This window comes from Solea senegalensis, linkage group LG9 (assembly GCF_019176455.1).
Source record: "Solea senegalensis isolate Sse05_10M linkage group LG9, IFAPA_SoseM_1, whole genome shotgun sequence".
Taxonomy (NCBI): domain Eukaryota; kingdom Metazoa; phylum Chordata; class Actinopteri; order Pleuronectiformes; family Soleidae; genus Solea; species Solea senegalensis.
In genome coordinates this window covers 1,780,217-1,800,896 of record NC_058029.1, presented here as the reverse complement: position 1 = coordinate 1,800,896, position 20,680 = coordinate 1,780,217, and the positions used below count along the sequence as shown (strand labels likewise).

General features: G+C 41.6%; 1 protein-coding gene across 1 annotated transcript in view; it reads left to right on the top strand.

The window, feature by feature from the left end:
• Nucleotides 1-20,680, top strand: part of LOC122774726 (raftlin-like) — a 107,969-nt gene that overhangs the window by 43,093 nt on the left and 44,196 nt on the right. Inside the window, exon 3 of the mRNA XM_044034207.1 lies at nucleotides 12,498-12,606. Within this exon, the coding sequence (XP_043890142.1) occupies nucleotides 12,498-12,606 (109 nt within the window). The remainder of the gene's footprint in view (nucleotides 1-12,497; nucleotides 12,607-20,680) is intronic.

Sequence of the window (20,680 nt, the reverse complement as noted above, 5' to 3'; positions counted from 1 at the left end):
AAACCACTGAAACACTGGAGCTTTTCGGGCTCTACATTGACCTCCATTCATTTGAACAGACTAAATAAAACCTTATCACTAATCTTAACCTGAACCCTTAATGCTAACCCTAACCTTAACCTAACCACAGTACAAATCTTAGCCCTAAACTTGAACCAGTATCTCAGAAAAGAGGTTCTGCCTCATTAGGAGAAGCTTTTGGTCTCCATGAGCACCGCTGGTCATGAGTGGATTTAGGTTGATGAACTTTAAATGATGTGTCCCCACTAACATATAAAAACAAGTTTGTGTATGTGTGTGCATTCTAGTAGTGGTGCTTTGTGGGGACCAAAAATCGTATAAACCATAATGGACTGAGGACTTTTGGCAAAGTGAGGACATTTGGCTGGTCCTCACATCTTTAAAGGGCTTTTTGGGGGTCAAGAACTGGTTTTAAGGGTTAGGGTTAGAACTGGGTATAGGTTAGGGTTAGGCACTTAGTTGATAGTTAGGGCAAGGGGTCAGGGAATGTGTGTGTGTGTGTTCTGGGGCACTAATAAGTCAGGCTGGACTGACTGACTGAATGACTGCAAAAGCATATTTGTAGTAATGATGTATAATGATCTTTACTTATGTAGCGCTTCTCAAAACAAAGTTGCAAAGTGCTTCACAAATAAAACATAAATAAAGAGAAACACAGTAATAAAAGCAAACAATAAAGAGCACAGCTAACCATAGCAAATAATAAAAACTAAATGGGGAAAGGCAGAACAATGAAAGTACATTTTACGTTTTGATTAAGAGGAAGCTCCTGACGGTGCCTGTCGTATTTCCTCTGGCAGAGTCCACTTCCAGAGTCTTGCAGCTTGTCCCCCTTTTGTTTTTAGACAATAGTGGAAAGAGTTAAAAGGCCTCTGTTAGAGAATCTCAAAGTACAACCAGGGTTATATGTGGATAAATGATCGCTAATACCCTGAGAGGCCAGACCAATAAGTGCTTTGTAAGTAATTTAAGAAATATGTTTTAATCAATTATGGTGGCCGCTGTAAAGAGGAAAACAAAATATCAAATAAATAAATAAGAACGTCCAATCAGGTCACAAATGTATCCATATTTGTACCAGCTAATGGTTTAACCCACATTCTGGGCACCATTTTACCAAAATGTTATTTTAATGCATTGTCTTTTACTCAATTAAAATAGTAAAATGCATAAATGAATATTGAACGTGGCAGTGTTGCGGAGGAAAAAAACCCTCATATTCATTGGTGATGACCAGGGGAAGACTTCTCTTATTAAACGTAATGCATTTTACTCAAATAACAAAACAAAGACGAGGGCCTGGTGCTCAGGCAGTCGTGTTTTCTGGGGGCCTCAGATGTCTTAGCTCGACCCCCTGGGAATACGACCTTTGTTATCACAAAATGATGTAGCCATTACAGTCACTTAAGAAAAACATGCTGAGATTACTAATGCACCTTAATTGGTGTCATTATGCAGAAAGAAAGAAAAAAAATATGTGGTGGGAATCAGATGCTGCTTTATCTTAATGTTCATAACGGCTTGAAAATGATGTCAAGGCTGGTTGGTATAAGTGACATTAGTGCTCAAATAACAGCCAGTGCAAACGCGTTTCCACCTAAACAAACATCAGAGGTTCATTTAGCATTTCATAGCTGTTGTTCGACCTTTTGTTTCGGAGCCTCACAACATCTGCTCGCTCGTGGCTTGTGTGGGCAGCTGTACTGGATGTGAATCAGCAGTAATCTCAATTCTCTATCGCCAGCTCTTTTCGATTCTACAGCCAGAAGCGTCTGTGTGGCCCAAAGTCACCCCCGCCACCCCCTGCGTTTGCCCTCCAGCTCTCGTCTTGTCAACTGTGAGGGAGGGGGGGGGAGGGGCGGTTGGTGTGCACTGTCAAGGGTGTGAGGGCACGACGCCAGGGAGCGGCTCCGACTGTGTTTGAAGGACATGGAGGAGTGGTGATGAATCTGACATCTTTTTGTCCACTCAGAATCCTTCTCCTTTTAGAGAATTCAGAATGTGTCCGATAGCCCCACGGGTCATAAAACCCAATCCTGTCATTCAACACCACGCAATGTAAAGTCAGTTCAGGTAAAAAAAAACCCACAACATTTGGAAATCCCAGTGGGGGATCTGTCTGGCTCTGAAGCCCCAGCAAACACCCAGGTCGACTTGGACGTATGTGTGTCTTAAGATCCATCTCTCCATCTCTTCTTTTCTAAGCTTCACATAACAAACTTTAACTTTGTGTAGTGGCAAATACTTTTCCTGTGTCCATTTCGTTGCCGTTAACACACAGAAAGGAGTGGTGATCTTACACAGAGCCCTTGTGTAGAGTTCCTTACCTGTGCATCTAAAGCACCACCACCTGGGTTTTTGGCTTCTCCCTTTGCCACAGTGGATTATCTGCTTTTTTTAGTAATCCGCAGATTTGATTTGGCAAAGGTTTTACACCAGCTGCCTTTCCTGATGCAAATCCCCCCCATTGTATACTAGATGTGACCCTTGGGGTCTGTTTAGAGTGTCCAGTTAACCCCCAATCAATTGGGGATTGGCTACCTTGCTCAGAGGCACCTCCAAACACAAGCCAAGTTCCCTTTCCACTAGGCCATGGGCTGCCATCCCTCCTGAAGCCAGTATCGAATGGCCAGCAGGAAGTTCCTAGGACTGTGCTGTTCTGAACATAGTTCCCAAATGTTGTTCCTGGAATCTGTTGTAACCACCTACTCTCCCTGCAGTTTGGGGTTATGTCTATGAAACATGCAGAGGTTAATTGCCCGTGTGAGTGTTTGAGTGGGTGGTTGTTCATCTCTATGTTTGCCCTGCGATGGACTGGCCTTCTTGTCCGGGGTGTACCCCGTCTTTCCCCCTATGTCAGCTGGGATTGGCATCAGAGGTAGACAGTTGATGATCAATCCGATTAAGCAGGCTACAGGCTCAGCGATAAGAAGTGAACCAATGTTGTAAGATTAAACTCAAAGTGAGCTTGAAGACTACACATCCTGATGGAAGTGCAGGCCTCTGGTGTCCAATATGATACTGCAAAAAAACACAACGTATATAAACAAAGTGTGGCATGCCGACAATTACCACAAATGGCTCTTACAGTGTGTTTACCATTAACGTATATAAATGGCCTATAAGTGAGGGACATTGTTGAGGATCAATCAGACGCTGCTCTTCCTCCTCCACACTTAAAGTGACACGTCTGAATTACGGCAAACCATTGCTGTAATGCCTGCGCTGCTGAGCATAAACACGATGACGCCGCTGCTAATCTTCATTGACATTTCAGTCCTTTAGCTAACGCACTCACCCACAGCGACAGTACATTAACAAAAAACCAATACCCGATATAACAAGCAGCCAAAGGCTGTAATAATCAGAGCCGCTGCAAACAAAGAGCAATCATGTAAGAAAAACAACACCAAAGAGGGTTTTGTTGTTGTTGTTGTTGTCTTTGTTGGTGCTCTCAGAGAAAATGAAGGACAATGAACAGACAACTTAATCTTATTAGATCCTTTTGGAGTAAAATATGATTAATACTAAAAATAAAAGTCAAATAATAAATAAAAAAGAAGCAATAAAGAAATTGCTTTGTACAAATGTAATTTAAATTCTTGTCAACTGTCTCCTTCTATAGTTCCTCATCTCCGTCGCCTGTTTTCTTCCATTTAGCAGAAACCTTGCGCTTCTTTTCATGTCTTACAGCACGAGATGTAGGTTCTCTGGCACTGGATGATTCATCAAGTTAAACGAGACAACCTTATTTGGGTTCCTCAGACTTTCCTGTTTTATCATAATGGTATTTCATTTTGAGTTGGGCAATGAAAGCCGTTAAGATATTTCCTGCTTACTATAAATCACCTGACAGTCCCAGAAAAAAAAAGTATTTTAAAGACGTGTTGCTTCAGCTTATTTGAGATATTTCTGTTCCCAGGACAGTATTTCAACACAAGAGCTGCCTGTTGGTCTCACAACTCTGACAGCAAATCTAGGAGAAGTCTCGTTATCAACAATTTGAAGTTTAAAACTAAAACGGTTAAATGACAAAGTTATTCAGTGGCATCAGTCAAATTTGAGTTTTAGTTTTGCCAAATTAGTTTTCTTGGTTCAAATCCCAGTTCTTTCTGCGTGTTTTTCTCCTCCGCTTCCTCAAACAGTCCAAAGACATGCAGCTTGGCGTTAGGTCAGTTCGTCAGTTGGAGGCTGTAACTGGAAATAAAGTCATCACACTATGAAGTGAATGTTTTCCCATAATTTGCTAACTTTAAATGAACTAAATTCATGTGGATGTTTCAATGAACGTGATAGGTTTAGTCTTGTGACATCGTCCAGGGTGAACACTTCCTCTCACCAAATGTTACCTGGGATTAGCTCCAGCTTCCCCCACCTCTCTCATCACCAGTGTGGGTAAAAGGATGAATGGTTTCCAGCTTCTTGTGGCCCATTTCGGCCTGTACCTGACATTTGCTCTGGCCCACATCCTTCCGTGGAATTATGGCTCTGCTCCCGTTTGCCAGATCTGGGCTACACAACTGGCCACTGCATCACCACATGTCAGTGATTGTGCCACATCTTTACCAAAGGTGGCCCACATTTGTCTGAAGATATCTGGCCCATATTTATTATTTATGATGTGGCCCACTTTAGGGTGACATCCAGATTACAGATTGCCCAGAGTACCACAACAAAAGACCCACATTTGTTTTTAGGATATTCAAGCCACATTTGCCATTTTGTCTGGGCCAGATGAAAGCCAGCATCGCCGCATTATTGCCAGAAGTCGCCCACATCCGGATGCTTTCTGGGATGGATGGGCATTTTAACTGAAAAGGATATTGTCCAACAAACCTCAACATAGAAAACCAGGCTGTAATATCAGCGTTGGTAAACACCCTGCCACTCATCATGAAGCCGGCAACAGAGCTGAGCTGTGCTGCAGAGAAACACCACTGTTGTGAGGACGTCCTGCTGTGGTTTTAATGCTAACATTATGTTGACATGTCTGAGCTGTCGGAGACAAAATCCTTCCCCCCGATTCTACGACAACACTACACCGCAGAATCAAATGTAAACCTCCAATGACTCCTTACATCCTGCAGCACTCCCTCTGCTCTCACTGCCTCAAGATCAACTAACTGAAGTCGTTGAACAACAAGGACTAAGGCTTTCTTTCTGAAGTGGAGAACAGACTTATTCCCCTTTAATTTATGGGCAACGTTATTACTGAGTGAATGAAATCCCAGTCTTTCGTCACATAACAGCTTTACACGGAATAATTAATCAATAGTTAAGCCGAAAACTGTAAAAAAAAACAAAAATACAGCATTACGCTGTTATGGTCCATTTAACATGACATTCAAGCTGTTTTTGTAATGAATCATTTTTCTATGATGATAAATGTGCAGCCTGTGGTGTTTTCCATCAGCTGCTATGGTGACAGAGATGGAGAGTGACATGCAACAATGGTCGTCGTCTAGACCTCCTTATTCTTTTCGGCTTTGTACAGCATAGGCGACGGTAAAAGTGTATTAAAATCAATCTCAGAGTCTTTTGTGGTCATTATTTCTGTGGTGTAAAGTTCACCAGTAGGGGATTTTCAACTAAAATTGATCCAAATCTGAAAGAGAAAATCTTGAAAATAGTATGTTTCTCACTGAAACATTCTGTGGATGTTGTAGCTAACCTGTGATACACGACATATTTCATGTTGCCGTTGACTGATAATTCCATAATAACCTTTAAGCATAATGCAAATCAAGTCAACTGAGAGAAACATGCTCCTCTTCTAGACTCTGTTTTCAGCCTTTGAGAAGTCTGGGGGTTTCGTGTCAGTTCAGAGAGACGTTTTTTAAAACAAATGTCAAGTATTTAAAAGTATGAAGCTGCTGAATCTGTAGTGGGAAGTGGGAAACCTTAGTATTTGAAGAGGTGAGAATGCCTGCCCTTCTTGAGCCTTTTTATGTTTTAAAGCCGTCCGCGTCAGTCTATGGTTCCATGCATGCGTACTCACTTTTATTATGTGACTGCTGAGTTGTAAATGTGTTGGCAGTGGACCTTCTCGCTTAACCTCAAGCAAGTTTCCGTGGTCAGAACATCCGTCATTTGTACCACGCAATGGGTTTTGTCATCTGCAAATGGGCAAATTCCGAAATTCACATCACATAATGGACCTCGGAGGACACGCAGATGCGGAAAGTGTGGCCTGGAAATGGACCTACTGCTCAGTTCTCATTGTCTATGCAGGAAATGACCTAAAATAAAGCTCTGATGCATTAATGCACAGATTGTGGAGGGGGGAAAAAATGAGGCCAAACCACCACATTTTAGAAAGGTCATGTTGTTGAAATGCGGGACACCTTATCTGCCCTCTCCTTCCTGCAGATTGTGTCCATTAGTAATCACCTCCCATGCTGCTGCGTCGAACACCTCAGGCACCCTTTGGTCATGCATAGACTTTTTGTGAAAACAATCCAAACACTGTTCACAGCTGCCAAACAGGACAACCGGAATATTGATTGTGTTTGAAAATGGCGCAGCTGAATGGAATGCATATCTGTCTTTCTCTTCGTCTTTTTATTTTGTAATGACAAACTTGTCTTGCTCCAGTGGAAAAGACACTATCACAGCTGGGTAGAGAGAGCGCAGAAAGAGACTGAATGGGATATTTTAAAAAGGAAAGGAAAGAGAGAATATTCAGTGAAAAGAGCAGAGTAGCCTACCATCCTTTGATGGCCCCAGCCATAAAGAGGACCCAGGGTTTATCTCCAAAGTCTGTCACCGTGGAGACAGCTGCTCAAAACAGCACCATCCCAAGGGGAATCCAAATCTCCCCCCAGAGGAAAACCAGGGAAGAGAAATGAGACAGCCCACATAGCAGAGCATCTCTTTCTTTTTTTGGTGTCAGTCCCAGAAATCAAAGGTAAGAGACAACGAGGAGGGAGTTTGTAGGTGTTGCAGTGAATGTGAGCAGCCATTTATCTGCTCCGTCTTTTCAGCACTGTACATGGACCACAACCAAAATCCTAGCCTTTATTTAGCATGTGTGTACAGTAAGACTGTGGACCAGATCCATTTTAATTCCCTGTCGTATAAAGTAACCGTGCTGTGGGAGCCCGTTCACTGTCAAAACCTACACAGGGGTCAAGTACATAGAACGCAGTGTCATCTGCAAATGTGAGGACCCTGTCGCGCAACAGACGTAAGTGGGTTATACATTTGGAAACCTCGGATGGCAATTTGTCTCTTGTGGCGCCCTCCATGTTTCAATCGGTGACAGGAAAGGAGAAAAAGAAGAAGAAGAAGCAAAAAAAAAAAAGAAAAAACACTTACAGAATAGATTGGAGCATTTGAAAATGTAGAAATGTCATCCGTCAAATTTGCCTATGTTCAATTTGGTTGTGATGGAATAGGGTTACAGTTCAGCAAGCAAAGCCTGATGGGATATATTCATCATTACTGGGTAATTACAAGGCTCTTCCGTGTGCTCGGGCTGAGACAGGGAGATGGGTGGAGGTTGGAGAGCATCAGAGATGGAGAAAAGATGGCGATAATGGAGAGGGTGGAAAATAAAGGCATGTGGAGATAAAACTAAAAAAAGGCACATTAGAGTATTCTCCGTGCTGTGGTGAAATGACTCATGAATGTGTGAAAAGAGGTGTACTTTATTATTAAGCTCCATGGCGACGGAGAGCCGAACATGGGTTACAGGCTCTGTGACTGCAATCATTGCAATTGATGAAAAGTTCAAGATGGAGGTGCGTGAGCAATCGAAAGCAACTTTGCCTCTGATGCAAAAAGTACAAGAGGGAAGAATTTACATACCTCACCAGTTGGGCTCAGACCTTCTTCAGACTAAATGCATGCTGAATGTGAGAAGACAAATGTCACTCCACAGATTTTCACGAGGGATTTTCCTGACCGCTCCAGAGTCACATTTACAGGAAATGTCAAAATGAACTTTTATGGCTCCACTTTGATAACTCTGTCTGATGTAGCTCTTTGTTTAAAGGGGACATATTATGCAAAATCAACTTTTTAACCATTTTAATACTGATATTTGGGACTCTGGAGGCCCTACCAGTCGCCAAAGTGTGGAAAAAGAATACTCATGTTTTCGTGGTTCCGCTTAGTGTAAGTATAGGCGATAAAACGCTCGATGTTGAATTCCCTGCGCTTATGACGGCAGCATGCGCATTTCACCGCGAATGTAACCGCCCCACCAGTAAGTTTACTTCGCGAGCTCCACCTTAGCTCCACCTTGTCCCTGCGAGAGTGCAGGCGAGGGAGGAAGAGCGGTATTGTGTCAACGCGGAGGGACAAGTGTGCTGTTGGTGGCTGCACAGTGGAGCACAGTGTTTTACAGAGGATTTTATATATGAAGCTAATGTGCCGGATAAAGTCAGCAAACGTGTGTTCGTGTGTTCGCACCACTTCACATCAGACTGCGGCCAGCGGTCGCTGTATTTAGTCAGGGGACGTATTTCACCGTTGTACAAACACACAAATTGTTAAGAAAAGATCGCACAGAGCTCATAACTGACCATTCTGACACGTCCTAATTAAACATATTTGTTCAGTACGTCCTCCATGACCGGAGCACAGACTCATTAGGACACCAGGGAACTATTTTAATGGGGGAAATAGGGTATAATATGTCCCCTTTAAGGTACATTTAACACATTTATCCAAAGGCTCACCGAATAAAAACGACAGAAAAGCTTTCGCTGCTTTCTTTTCTGCACCAAACTCCATAGAGAAAATCTGCAATTTTAGGTCATGGTGGACGTGGGAGTTGCTGCTTTACTGCTGCCATTTGGTAAGTTTAAGTCACTCACGTAAATCAGAATGAAGGATTTCAAATGCGTAAATCAAAATAACATATTTCCCCTTAGTGATGGAGGCATTGGTGCATCAACACTTCCTGTGTGCCTTGATGTGAAAATGTACACTTTTCTCTGTGGAATTTGGTGCTGTGAGTAAGCGGTTTACGCAGGGGACACAAACTTTGGTTTCCAGTCATAAAATGCTCTCCAACAGTGAGATAAAGTCGTAAACTTGCAGTATGTTTAAGATTTTGTTGACTTAACATGGTGTAGATTTTATTAGGTGAGCTTTCTGTTGTTCAATAGACGGTGGTCGTTTTGTGAATACACAAGCAGAAATTTCACGATTAAATCAAAGCGACTAAAGCGTAAAACAAACCCGCGCCTCGTCATTATCCCCCGTTTTCATACCACAGTAAACACAGTGCAACTGGACACCCGTTTATAAGTGATGTAGCCACCGTGCACTGCTAAAACAAATCCCAGAGCAAGCCATTAACAGATTATGCGCAGTTACCATGTGAATGTTCAGCTCCCGGGGGAATGATTAGTCCAACACAAGATGTTCTACCGCTAAACAAAGCATGTGACCCATCTGTAGGCAGACAAGAGGGGGGAGGGAGTTTAGCAGGTGTGCTCGCTCAAGAGGGAGTTAGCTCCAGGTAGGGGGCGGGGGGGGGCGGCGAATGGCGGACAGGCATTTGACACCCGTCTAAGCACGCGAGGCCTCGGAGGTTGACAGCCAGCGCTGCACGCTGCATGAAAAGTCACCGTTTCACACTGAGAAGATGGACTGGACAGCAGGTGATGCAGCTGCTATTTATAACCCGAGGCCTCCCTCCAGGACCGAGTGCACCGTTTGAATCCTCGTGCTCGGCCACGTTACAGGAACTTCTCTCTCTTCTTCTTTTTGAACACTCCGAAGAGTTTCACTCCAAAAAAGACTTATTTGGAAAGAAATCACAGCCTATATGTGCCTATTTCTTCATAGCAATGAAATTACAGTGCTCAAGTGCCAGATCTTAATTTGAAAAAAATCTTTTGAATCATTTCCATTAAATTGCCAGACTTTGAACAAATGAACTGGAATTTTTCATCATATTATTTTGTCATATTATCTATTTAAGCTTCCTCTTGACCTGCAGCATGTACAGCGTTCCCTAAACATGTTATATATACGGCGTATTGTGTGAGTATATGCATGCAAATCATTATAAAGGAAATGGTCCTCTGAAATATGAATACTGTCGCTCTCGACAACAAGCGTGTGATGTAAAGTTTGTGCTGATTTATTCAGTTTCGGCCCAGTTTTCTGCTGCGACAGTGATAAACACCAAGTGACGAGTGTCGGTGACAGTGGAGTCGCGTGGTGGCTCCAGATAAAGTCTGTTGTGATTTGAAATTGTCAGAATTGAATTGAACCGGTGACTGTATAGGACGTAATATGTTTATTCAGCACCGCGACCAGTCCATCAATCCACCAATCATTCATTCATTCATTCAGGCTTTATTCATGTAACACTTTTCATGTAAGTGAATGTAACTCAAGGTGCTTCACAGGATAAAACAAAACAAAAACAATCCCCTTCACAAAAGATTCATAAAATGAAGCAGAAGAAACTATTATTATTAAACTTATTGTCTCGCTCTGCAGATTATTTGCTTATCTTCACAAATATGATCATTTCATCCATAATTCAGAGCCTTTATTCTGACAAAAATACAAACTTATTCTGATATATTATGTCGCTACAGTTGACTATTAATTAGCATATCTTTGGTTTGAAAAATAAGGTAAAACACTGCTGTTGTAATGATAGTTTGGAGGGATTAGCATTTTTTGGGGGGCATTTTACTCTCCATATTAACGTCCACAGCAAACTTTTTGCCTTTTTTAAACAATAACTTGACTAAAGTAGTCATGTTTGTACAAAATTGGATCATTTAGAGGTTTGGTAGGAAAAACCCCGCATTAGAGACTGAAAATACTAATAAATGACAAAATAACCCATGGGAATGTATGAGAAGCAATAACTAAATACATATTTGTAGTTCATTAAATAAAATTAAGCTGACAAAAGGGTGTACTGATGAGGTAAAATGGACAAAAATGTCATAATATATAAATGAAGAAGAAAAAAACAAGCCGAATCAACAAAAATGAGACAGTAAAAATTTTAATTATAAGAAACTAGTGCTGTACATGTTATTGATCTCCCTCGTTCTCCCATCGCATTTCTACTGATAACTTGCATTTCTCATCCAAACATGGCTAAAGTTGGCACCACACACACTGGTTGGACAGTTATGCAGTTAACGGAGAGACAAATGTTCCTTAATTAAATGAAGTAGATCAAATTTGGCCTTAAGCAAACTGAAATAATATTTCATAAATAAAATGTTTGAGGATGTAAATAAAGCCCAGTTATAAAGCCGAGTGAAAGAGTTGAGTCTTTGAACAATATTGATATTCTGCTCATGACTTTATGGAAATCCTAAACTACTTGTTCCCTTTAATCAGCATTTTTCAAAGTGAACAGCGAAGATAAAAGAACATTTTTCTTGAAAGCATTTTTCCAAATACAAATATCACCGAGTAAATACTTTGACATTTTAGGAAACACGTATAAATCACCTTTTTTTAAAAAAAAAAGATAAGACTGACCTTCTTTTTCATCATTATGAGGTGAGATAAAGACGAGAAAAATGGAAGGAAACTACTAAATCTTCATTTTCATGTTAATAAAAAAAGATATGCAACCCCCAGCACCGGCTCTATAAAGCTCACTTGTTATTTAATCTGGCTGTGCAAGATAATGAACAAGCATTGTCCTAAAACTACGAGGAGAAGTTGTTGTTTTCCAGTGAACTGTGACCGGAAAAAAAATGTAAAATATCAGCGCAATAATGTAGCCAGAAACACAGGAACAAGCCTTTAATAGAGACACCAGCATGCACACATGCATCTTTTAGCCTCCTGCACATCAGGTGTTCATGTAAAGTCAGAACTCACACAGAGAACACACACACAGGTCCACCGTAGACGCACACACACACACACACACGCGCGGAGGAAAAGGGCGTGTGGGGCTTCTTCGCCTTGTCAACAGGATGAGAAGCTGGGAGGTGGAAGCTGGGGCATTGCTCTCCTCGGAGCTCTGGCTCTGGGATTTCCTCCAGAGGACGGGGGGAGAGGGAAAAAAGAGAGGAAAATACAACACCATATAAATAGATTCTCCTTCTCTCAAAATACTGATGGCCCTCAACGCGGAGGGGAGGGGTGTATTGAATTTCCTGCTTTCAGTGCTCCCCATGTGTTTGCTTTCATCTGTGTGGATCTTTGTCTCACTGAAGTGTTTTATTGTATTTGTCTCCTGCCTCCCACAGGGCGGTAATAACATTAGCAAAGCTTCTCGATGCAGTGCAATATTTTGGATAGGAGCTTATTTTTGCATTATAGATTCGACGCCTGCGTCTACAGTTTGCGGGTGTGCTGTGATTGTAATTTTGTCATTTTAGGCTGTTATTCGAGGGGCGGGGGGGGGTTGTATGTGAATGCATGGCCACCCTCGTGTATCCTGAGCGTTTGTCCAGCAGGTCTGGCTGAAAGACTGAAACTGACTGTGTGTCTCTCTCTCTCTCTCTCCCCCACTGTGGTGCCTGCAGGGTGGAAAGGAGCCAGCCACTCGGCCCGGTGTACAAGCTGCAGCTGGAAGAGTGTCTGTCTGCCGGGCAGGTGCCCACCCCGGAGCTCATCCAGGGCTACGTCAAGAAGGTAAGGCTTCTCTACAAATGCCAAGCTGAAGGTTTTGTCAGTTTGTGCCCAGCAGGGGGGGAGGAGAGAGAGATAGTAGGGGGGTTAGTAGACGGAGGGAGGTGAGTGAGACAGAGGCTACATCCATGCAGATCTGTGTAATCACATCATGTGACCACTCAGGTGCACTGGATATTTGCCTGCAGGTGTAAACACTAAGCAGGTTCTCGTCTACACTTTGATGCGTTTTAGAAATAATTGATTTATTTCTTACAGCCCACACTCCACCACTTCCCCATTCCATAAGGGAAAAGAAAAACATATCAGAAAAGAAACCCACAAGTCCACCAGCCAGCATTTGGACAGTGGACTGCAATTTGCAAAGTTCCATGAATGCATCTCATAACTACTCCTCTAAGCTTAACTCTCAGTGAAACCCTTACTATCCTTACTATTCCAGATTTTCAAACTAACATGGAACCAACTACATTTTCACAAGTTAGTGTTGACAGCAGACGTATCTGAAGCAGAATTTAAAAACAGGGGAGTATGGATGTAACTGATATAGCCGATAACAAAAATAACAATAGTTTGAAGCATGAAGATGGACAATTGCCCCCCTCCCCACTCCAGAACTTGCCCATTCCTTGAGGGAAAAAAAACATTTCAGACAATCGCACAGTATTTCCAGAAAATTTGCAGTCACAAATCCCAATAATTAAATGGTATAAAACTTAACAAAGTTACACAAATGATAATGACCTTATTTCTAATTCATTAGTAGTGCATCCATTATTACCACCAAGTGGCAAGCGTTTATATAGTGGACTGCAGTTTGCAAGGCTCCCTGAATGCATCTCGTAGCTGTTCCTCTAAGTTCAACTCCCCAAATACTGATGAAATGAAGGGGATCCTTGAATGCCAAAGTGAGTTCTTGTTGTTTGTAGGTTATTATGCTATTATTGCACTGGTCTGGGCCATCAAATTGCGTTACCCCCGCTCTGGATACGCCTGCTTTCTACCTTTCTACATAAGTTTTAAAATGTTGCTCGCTCAGTTTCAGTATTAAACCTCGATACTACAAGGACTTTCACTCAAGGAGAAAGAAACATATAACTCACGAAACAAAGTTACTTGCCTTACTGGTTGTTATTATTGGCATAAACTGAACTATTAGCTGTGAAGGAAAACACTGAACTTCCATTTTCAGTCCCAAGAGAGAAATCCTTGTTCTTGGTTTTCATTTTTGTTGTTTCTTTTTGGTGGAATGCTCTGAATTTAAGACGGCATCAGCTTTCTGTTTACACTGATATGCACATGGTCACGTGGTTTTTAGATGGATACAAATGAATGATTCCTGATACAGAGCTCATACACTCCTCTGGAAAAAAGATTGTTTTTATGTGAAAACACCATTTTCAAATGAAAACGTACCCGGAAAGTGTAATGGTTTTTTTTTTTTATAAACAGCAAACAAATACAAAATGGTGATTTGCAGATTCTTGCATCAAATACTAAACAGCCAAAGTGGAAAGAGAAGAGAAAGTGTTTTTTTTTTTGCCTCCCCCGTATCCTCAGTCTAAGATGTTCTAGCGAGCTGAAATGGCTTTGTTCACTATGTCACTCTGTGCGAAGATTGAGAGAACACAATGTTTGTTTACAACCGTGTTTCAATGAATCAGCCACATGGCTAAAACTGCCAGCGCACGGCTGTCACACTGAAGGCATTTAATGGCAGCTTGTCGCAGAATACTCGGAGCACAGCTGTCAGTGACATGCTTCATGTTGGAGGAGTGACAATAAAAGGCTTTCCGCTCAGATATAATTGCCACTTTTAAAACCTAATAAAGAGGAACACGGGGCGGTGACGACGTGTATATTTCAGGATATGTCAGGTATAAATTAGTGGTAACTTTACAACTTTGATGTTGTTGCTGCGCCGTCGTTATGAGCCGTGTCAAGAGGCCCCCGCCGCCGCCGCTGCGTTTTATGACCCGTTTCCCCTTTAAGGCTTTTCAAGCTCTTATTAGCTCCAGGCAAAGCAACCAACATTGTCAATTTAGCTTTTATAGATCATAATTTTCTTGTCATGAAATGCTCCAGTTTAATTCCGGGTGTATTTTGGTGTGAAACTAGCAGCAATTAAAGCAGCTGTTAGTGGAGGAGTTCAGCTGAAAATCTGCGTTCAATAGTTTTATTTTGGGCCAGATTTTGTCAGCTGACAGATTGTGTCCAAGTGCAGGTCGTCCCATTATCCACAACCCACATTCGGATGTGGTTTAAAGGTCACAGGTGGTCCCATTCCTGAGCCGTATGGCCGCAATCCATGAGGGCTGCAACAAATTATTAATCGATTACTAAATGAATCTATTTTGATAATCGATTATTCGTTTTTAGAGCTTTTCTTGTTATAATTTAAAACAAGTTTCTGACTTTTCAGCTTCTTAAATGTGAATACTTTCTGGTTTTTCTTTGCTCTATTTGACAAGGAAATCATTAAAACCAAATCATTTTGGGTTTGTGGACAAATCAAATCGTCATTTCAAACACCAATCAACATTTTTGAACATTTTCTGACATTTTATGGACACAATAATCATTAGTTGCAGCCCTACAATCCCTCATCAGGACAAATTAGAGATTTTGCATCACCGGCTATAGGTTTTTCACCTGTTTGAACCTTTTTTTCCCCTTAGTCCTACATTTATTTATTTATTTTACTTATTATTATTCGAATGTAGCAGCTGACTTACTAAGGGCACCAGTGTGTCCAGGACCTACTTTAGTGGTGTTAGGATAAGAAATGCATTGGTAAACACATCAAGCACATTGAGTACTATGGGTTTAAAATGGGTAAAATGTGAAATGAATGGGTAAAAATTAATGGGTAAAAATAGAGAGAGTGAGACACTTGATTGGAGAAATAGACCTCTGCATAATACACTACCAGCGACTGAGCAGACATTTACATTTGCTTTTTACCTGCCCTTCACACTTCAGTGTCTGCTGCTCGCCTCTAAGCACACTTTCCTCTGCTGTAATTATAACGGACAGTGAGGTAATAGCAGGTTTGCTTGGGTTTACGGTTTTGAATATTACCTCCGAGATACGAGACGCTCGGCAATAAAACCGGACTCTACCTGTGACCTAATTATTCTTGCGGTCGTTTTCACACCTAATAGTCTCCGCCGGACTCGGTACGATTGATTGGGGACTCGGTTCAAACGGGGGTCGCAACGTTCAGCGAGTTTGCTTTCACACTTTCACAAACAAACCTTTTGAATAACGTGTTCCCCTCCTCGCCTGAGGTGGCGCTGCATCAAGAGTTACTGTTGTTCTAATCCAGGACAACTTCAGTTTCTGCCACATCAGAGAAAAACATGGAGCTGCATCAAATCCTATCGTTTTATGTGAACATACGACACATTTGGTTGTGTTTACCCACAATGCCCTCCATTGTAGTCCGCTTCCTGCATTTGGTTCACTTGAAGCGAACTGACACCCATGTTTTTAGGTGGACCAGAGTTTGATTGTTCACCTCCCCAAACCAAACCGGACGTTCCAAGCAAACAAAACTAGAGTTCTTTTAAGAAGGAGCTGGTGTGAACGCACCCTTAATGTAGTATAGTGTGACCCTTATTCAGGTCCTGGGGTTAGGTCTTGAGTATGGGTACTGAAGTGGACTTGGACATGTCTAGCAGGAACCAAAGTCTGCAAATGTCTCTGTTTGTCAGTGTTTTTTTTTACAGAATATGAACATAAATGACTCCGCCTTTCACCCAGTGTCAGCTACGATTGACTCCAGCCTCCCACCATCCACCACCCACCCTCATGTGGAGGATGAAGCTGTGTGAATGAATGAATATGATTCAAAGAGGAGATGAAATCACATCCTCAGATCTGACTCAGCTGAGCAGCGAGTCTCACCGCTGTGGGTGGAGACGACGGTTCAGGCGGTGAAATGTGTGCGAGCTCACCTCCCTCTGTCTCTCGCTCTCGTTGGCGACTCTCACTCTCTGGTGTAATCTGTATATTACAGACCGCCGTGTTCGGCCTTTGAAGCGTCGCTCCTGGACCTTTCTGTACATGTTGCCCTTCGATTAGTCATGCAACCGCCGTCCTGTAGGACCTCATTACTGCTGGTTATCATTTTAATCTACCGAGCTGATACAGGCTGGATGGAGGAAGAGGAGGAGGAGGAGGAGGCGATGCTAGAAATCTATTAAAAAAGAAAGTGGACATGGATGAGTGGTGTAGAAGTGAAAAGAAAAGTCCATTCCCTTCAGCCTCTTTTTTCTCTCTCATCTTTTTTCCCCCTCTCATTTTCTTTCCTTCTCCGTCGCACAGTTTCAATCTCTGTTCCTATCCTTCCTCCTCTCCTTCTATCACCCCTTCCCTCTCTCTCTCTCTCTCTCTCTCTCTCCTTCCCTTGGTTAATCTCTCTCTCCGGGGGTTTTCATCTTGACCTTCACACCTCTTCTCCTGGTGCCACTTTAATAACTTTCGGAGGGGAGAGGGAGAGAAATAGGAAATGTGGTCTGAAGTCAAAATTGAAATGGGTTTTTCTCCGCAGGCTGTTGATATTCTGGGGGCAGAATGGAGGGGAAGCAGCTTCCGGAATATTTTTCATCAACTTTGTGCGATGCATCAATCTGGTTAATGAAGAGAAATGGTGTGATGCAGAGTTTCCCTTTGCGTGACCTCGAAAACCTCATTTCCTTGACCCGAGGTGGTTCCAGAGCCGCAGCCTGTTCATTTACATCCAGAAGATCAGACGAATACTAATTTGCGATTTTGTCCTCTATTTATTCTATTACTCCACGCCGTGTTCAGAGGGAAATGACTCCTGGAAGACTTCAACAAAGACTTGTCCTTATTTTATGTCAACCCTTTGACATCCACACTTCAGTGTGGCTCGGGACACATTTTTCTGTCTAGACTGAGCCCCGAGAGAATATTGATCGTATAACCGACCTGACAAAGATAAAATAAAGTTTCAGGGCAGTCAGTTCTTTATTTAAGGGCCACTTCACCCTAATTCCAGAGCTAAATGTGCTATTCGATCATCAGACAGTGGATGTGAGATACACGTCTCATTCCCACAACAACAGAGCACGTTGGGATTGAAAAAAATAAAATGAAATTGACAAAAAGTCACTTCCTTCAAAGAAAAAAAAAGCCCCACACTGCCGTACACCGACTTACTGTGTTTCAGCCAAGTTTTAGGAGTTAAAGATCTGAAAAACTCAGATTCTGTAACGGAATGTGAATTATACAAACACAGAAGCGTCGTAATGATTTTAAGTTTATTCTTCATTTGACCAAGTGGAGGAAAAAATGTGAGAAACCGCCCCTTTAACTCATATTGCACTGATAACTATTTACATTAAAGGACGAAGATCCACTGTGAATGGTTCCAGTAGCCGGCGAGTTGCATTCAATGACCTCGTAAATAGTAAATCCCATTTCTAAACATAAACACTCAGTCAAACACAAATCAGTTTATGCGTATTATCGCTTGTTGTTGCTCTTCGCTTTTTGCTTCTGGTCAATTGTCTTTTAGGGCCACGGTTCTCAAACCGTGGTATGTGTAGCACCAGTGGTACGTGAGCTTCCTCTGCTGGTACTTGGAGAAAAATCTGAAATACTGTTCTCTACTGTATAAACCACGGTATGTGATCAGAGTAAAGTAGAAAATGAAATAATAAGAATGAGAATAACAATTACAGTCACATTATCTCTCACTCCATCTTAATCTAATCTCACTAGTGTGTGAAGTGTGATTTTGCTCGGCCCATTTACGCCTCGTGTAATTTGACGTTGGTGATAATGGTGTTACTTCAAGAGCTCACTATTTTCTCAGGTGGCTCCTGGTTGAGGGAACACTTGGAGTCTTTAAGGTAATGTTTGCGATTAAAATGTCCGATCGTGGATCAAAAATGTTTACGTCGTCTTTGAGTAGTTAGCCGCGAGGGATCCTAAAAATGAAGAAGGCGTTTGAATTGAAGTGTCATGAGGAGACAGAAAGATCACTCTGCATCTTTGACTGACCTAACCCTGACCTGACCCTGACCTAACCCTGACCTAACCCTGACAATCATCTCTAGATACTTCTCTGAACCATAGCCTGATTTACCAGCCTTACTTTCATTTTTGATACAGGTTTTTATCAAATGTAGTGAAATTATAATAAAATAATATTGGTAACGACAGTAAAAAATAAAACATTAAATGATCACGAGCCATTATTTGAGTTCTCCGTGCCGTGAACACGCGGCCGCTCGTCTCCCCCCTTCTCCCTGTCTCTCTCTTGACTGCTCACATTAGCTTTAAATGAGATACAACAGTTGCTTTTCTTTTATCTCGGGCAATTCCATTTCAATATTGGTCGGGAGGAATGTGATGTGCGAGGCACTCGCTGATATTAAACAATATGCCCGGAAACATTGTGACTGTTTTTCCAATTTAATTTCATAGTGTATAACCTGCAATTTGATTTGATTTTTATTCTCTTCCCTCAAAATAGAGACGGGCGCCTCTTCCTCCTCCTCCTCCTCCTCCTCCTCCTTCTCCTCGGCAGGTTGGAGAGGGAGCGGGAGGGTTGTGGGACGCAGAGAATGGAGAATGATAATGATGTAATTTGAAACTCTGATGGTTAACATTTCAATCTCGTTTTGTGGCAGAATCCTAATATTGACATTAAAAAGCCAGATGACAATAAGACGAGAGGGAGGGAGGGAAGGAGGGAAGGAGGGAAGAAACAGTGGAGCGTTGGATTTGGAATGCGGCCCGGGCCTGACATGGGCTGTGGCCACTCCAATCTAATCAACAGCTGTGTGATTGTAGAAACTGCTGGAGAGGAACAAGAAGAAAAGCCCCGAACAGATGCAGACGCTGCAATCCCATTTCTCAGATTAGCTTAAATCTAAACTGTGTCTGAAATTTGGGCTTCAGTCTGAAATCTCATGGGAACTATAGCATGTTGCAGATGTTCTGCTTCATCGGGTCCTTGTTGGATTTTTTTCTCCCCCGAGGCTCTAAAACAGAGGTGTCAAACTTGTGGTGCAGGGTCCACATGTGGCTCCCCAGTCAATTTAATGTGGCCCACTGAAAACTGACCTTTTCTTCTTCCCAAGTGAAGTTATTATTATTGTTATTAATAAATGAAATTGTGCTCATTATATCAAATTATATAAGCTTGTGCACTGTTTATTTTCAATTGTCTACATGTTATTATCCATTTAGTCTGTTTTTGTTATGTATAGATGTATAGATTTAGCATCTTAAACATGTTTTTGTGTGAACTATTTATGAAAACAAACCTTTATTTTGAAACGTGTGCAAAATTCTCAGAAGCTAGTACAATTTGGGGCAATATTTGTTATTTCTTGTTAGTATTATTTACAGTACAATTGTTACCAACTACGCATTTTTTAAAACTTGGTAAATGTGGCTAAAACTTGTTTTTTTAATTCAAAAGCTATTTCTTTGCTTTTCGTAGTTTTTTTCTGGCCTATGTCATGTATTTAATGCTTAGTTTATACATTATTCCTATTGAAAATGCTGAATATACTGTAAGTGTACTGCAGTGTAGACTTAAGATGTAGATTGGATAGACATAACTTGTTGCTAATCAGCAATTTCTTTGTATAATGTATTCATTAAACAGTGATATGAATGAAGGTGAAGGAAAAAAAGAAAATCAGCTTACTATTATAGCATTAATTATTGAACACTGTTGGCCCTCATCTCTAAAAATCAGTATTGGCCAAAGTAAATCCATCGACCTTTCCTCTAAACCCTAAATCTAAATTCAACAGCAGCTTCTCCTCCAAGATATTCAATTGTAATTGAATTTCAGTCTGCAGAGGCAACGAAATACTTTACATTTCTCTGTCGCTTTCTCATTTACTAGACTAATTGTTTTGTCTGCAAGACAAATAATGTTTGTTTGGAGCCCAAACCCCCAAAGACACATGAAAATAAGCAAATCTCCACATTCGAGAGGCTTTTTCTACTCTCTGTCTAATCATTTCATCTTTCATCAAATCAAAACCGTCAGAGTGGAAAGGAGAATATTGTGTTTTCCTTGCTT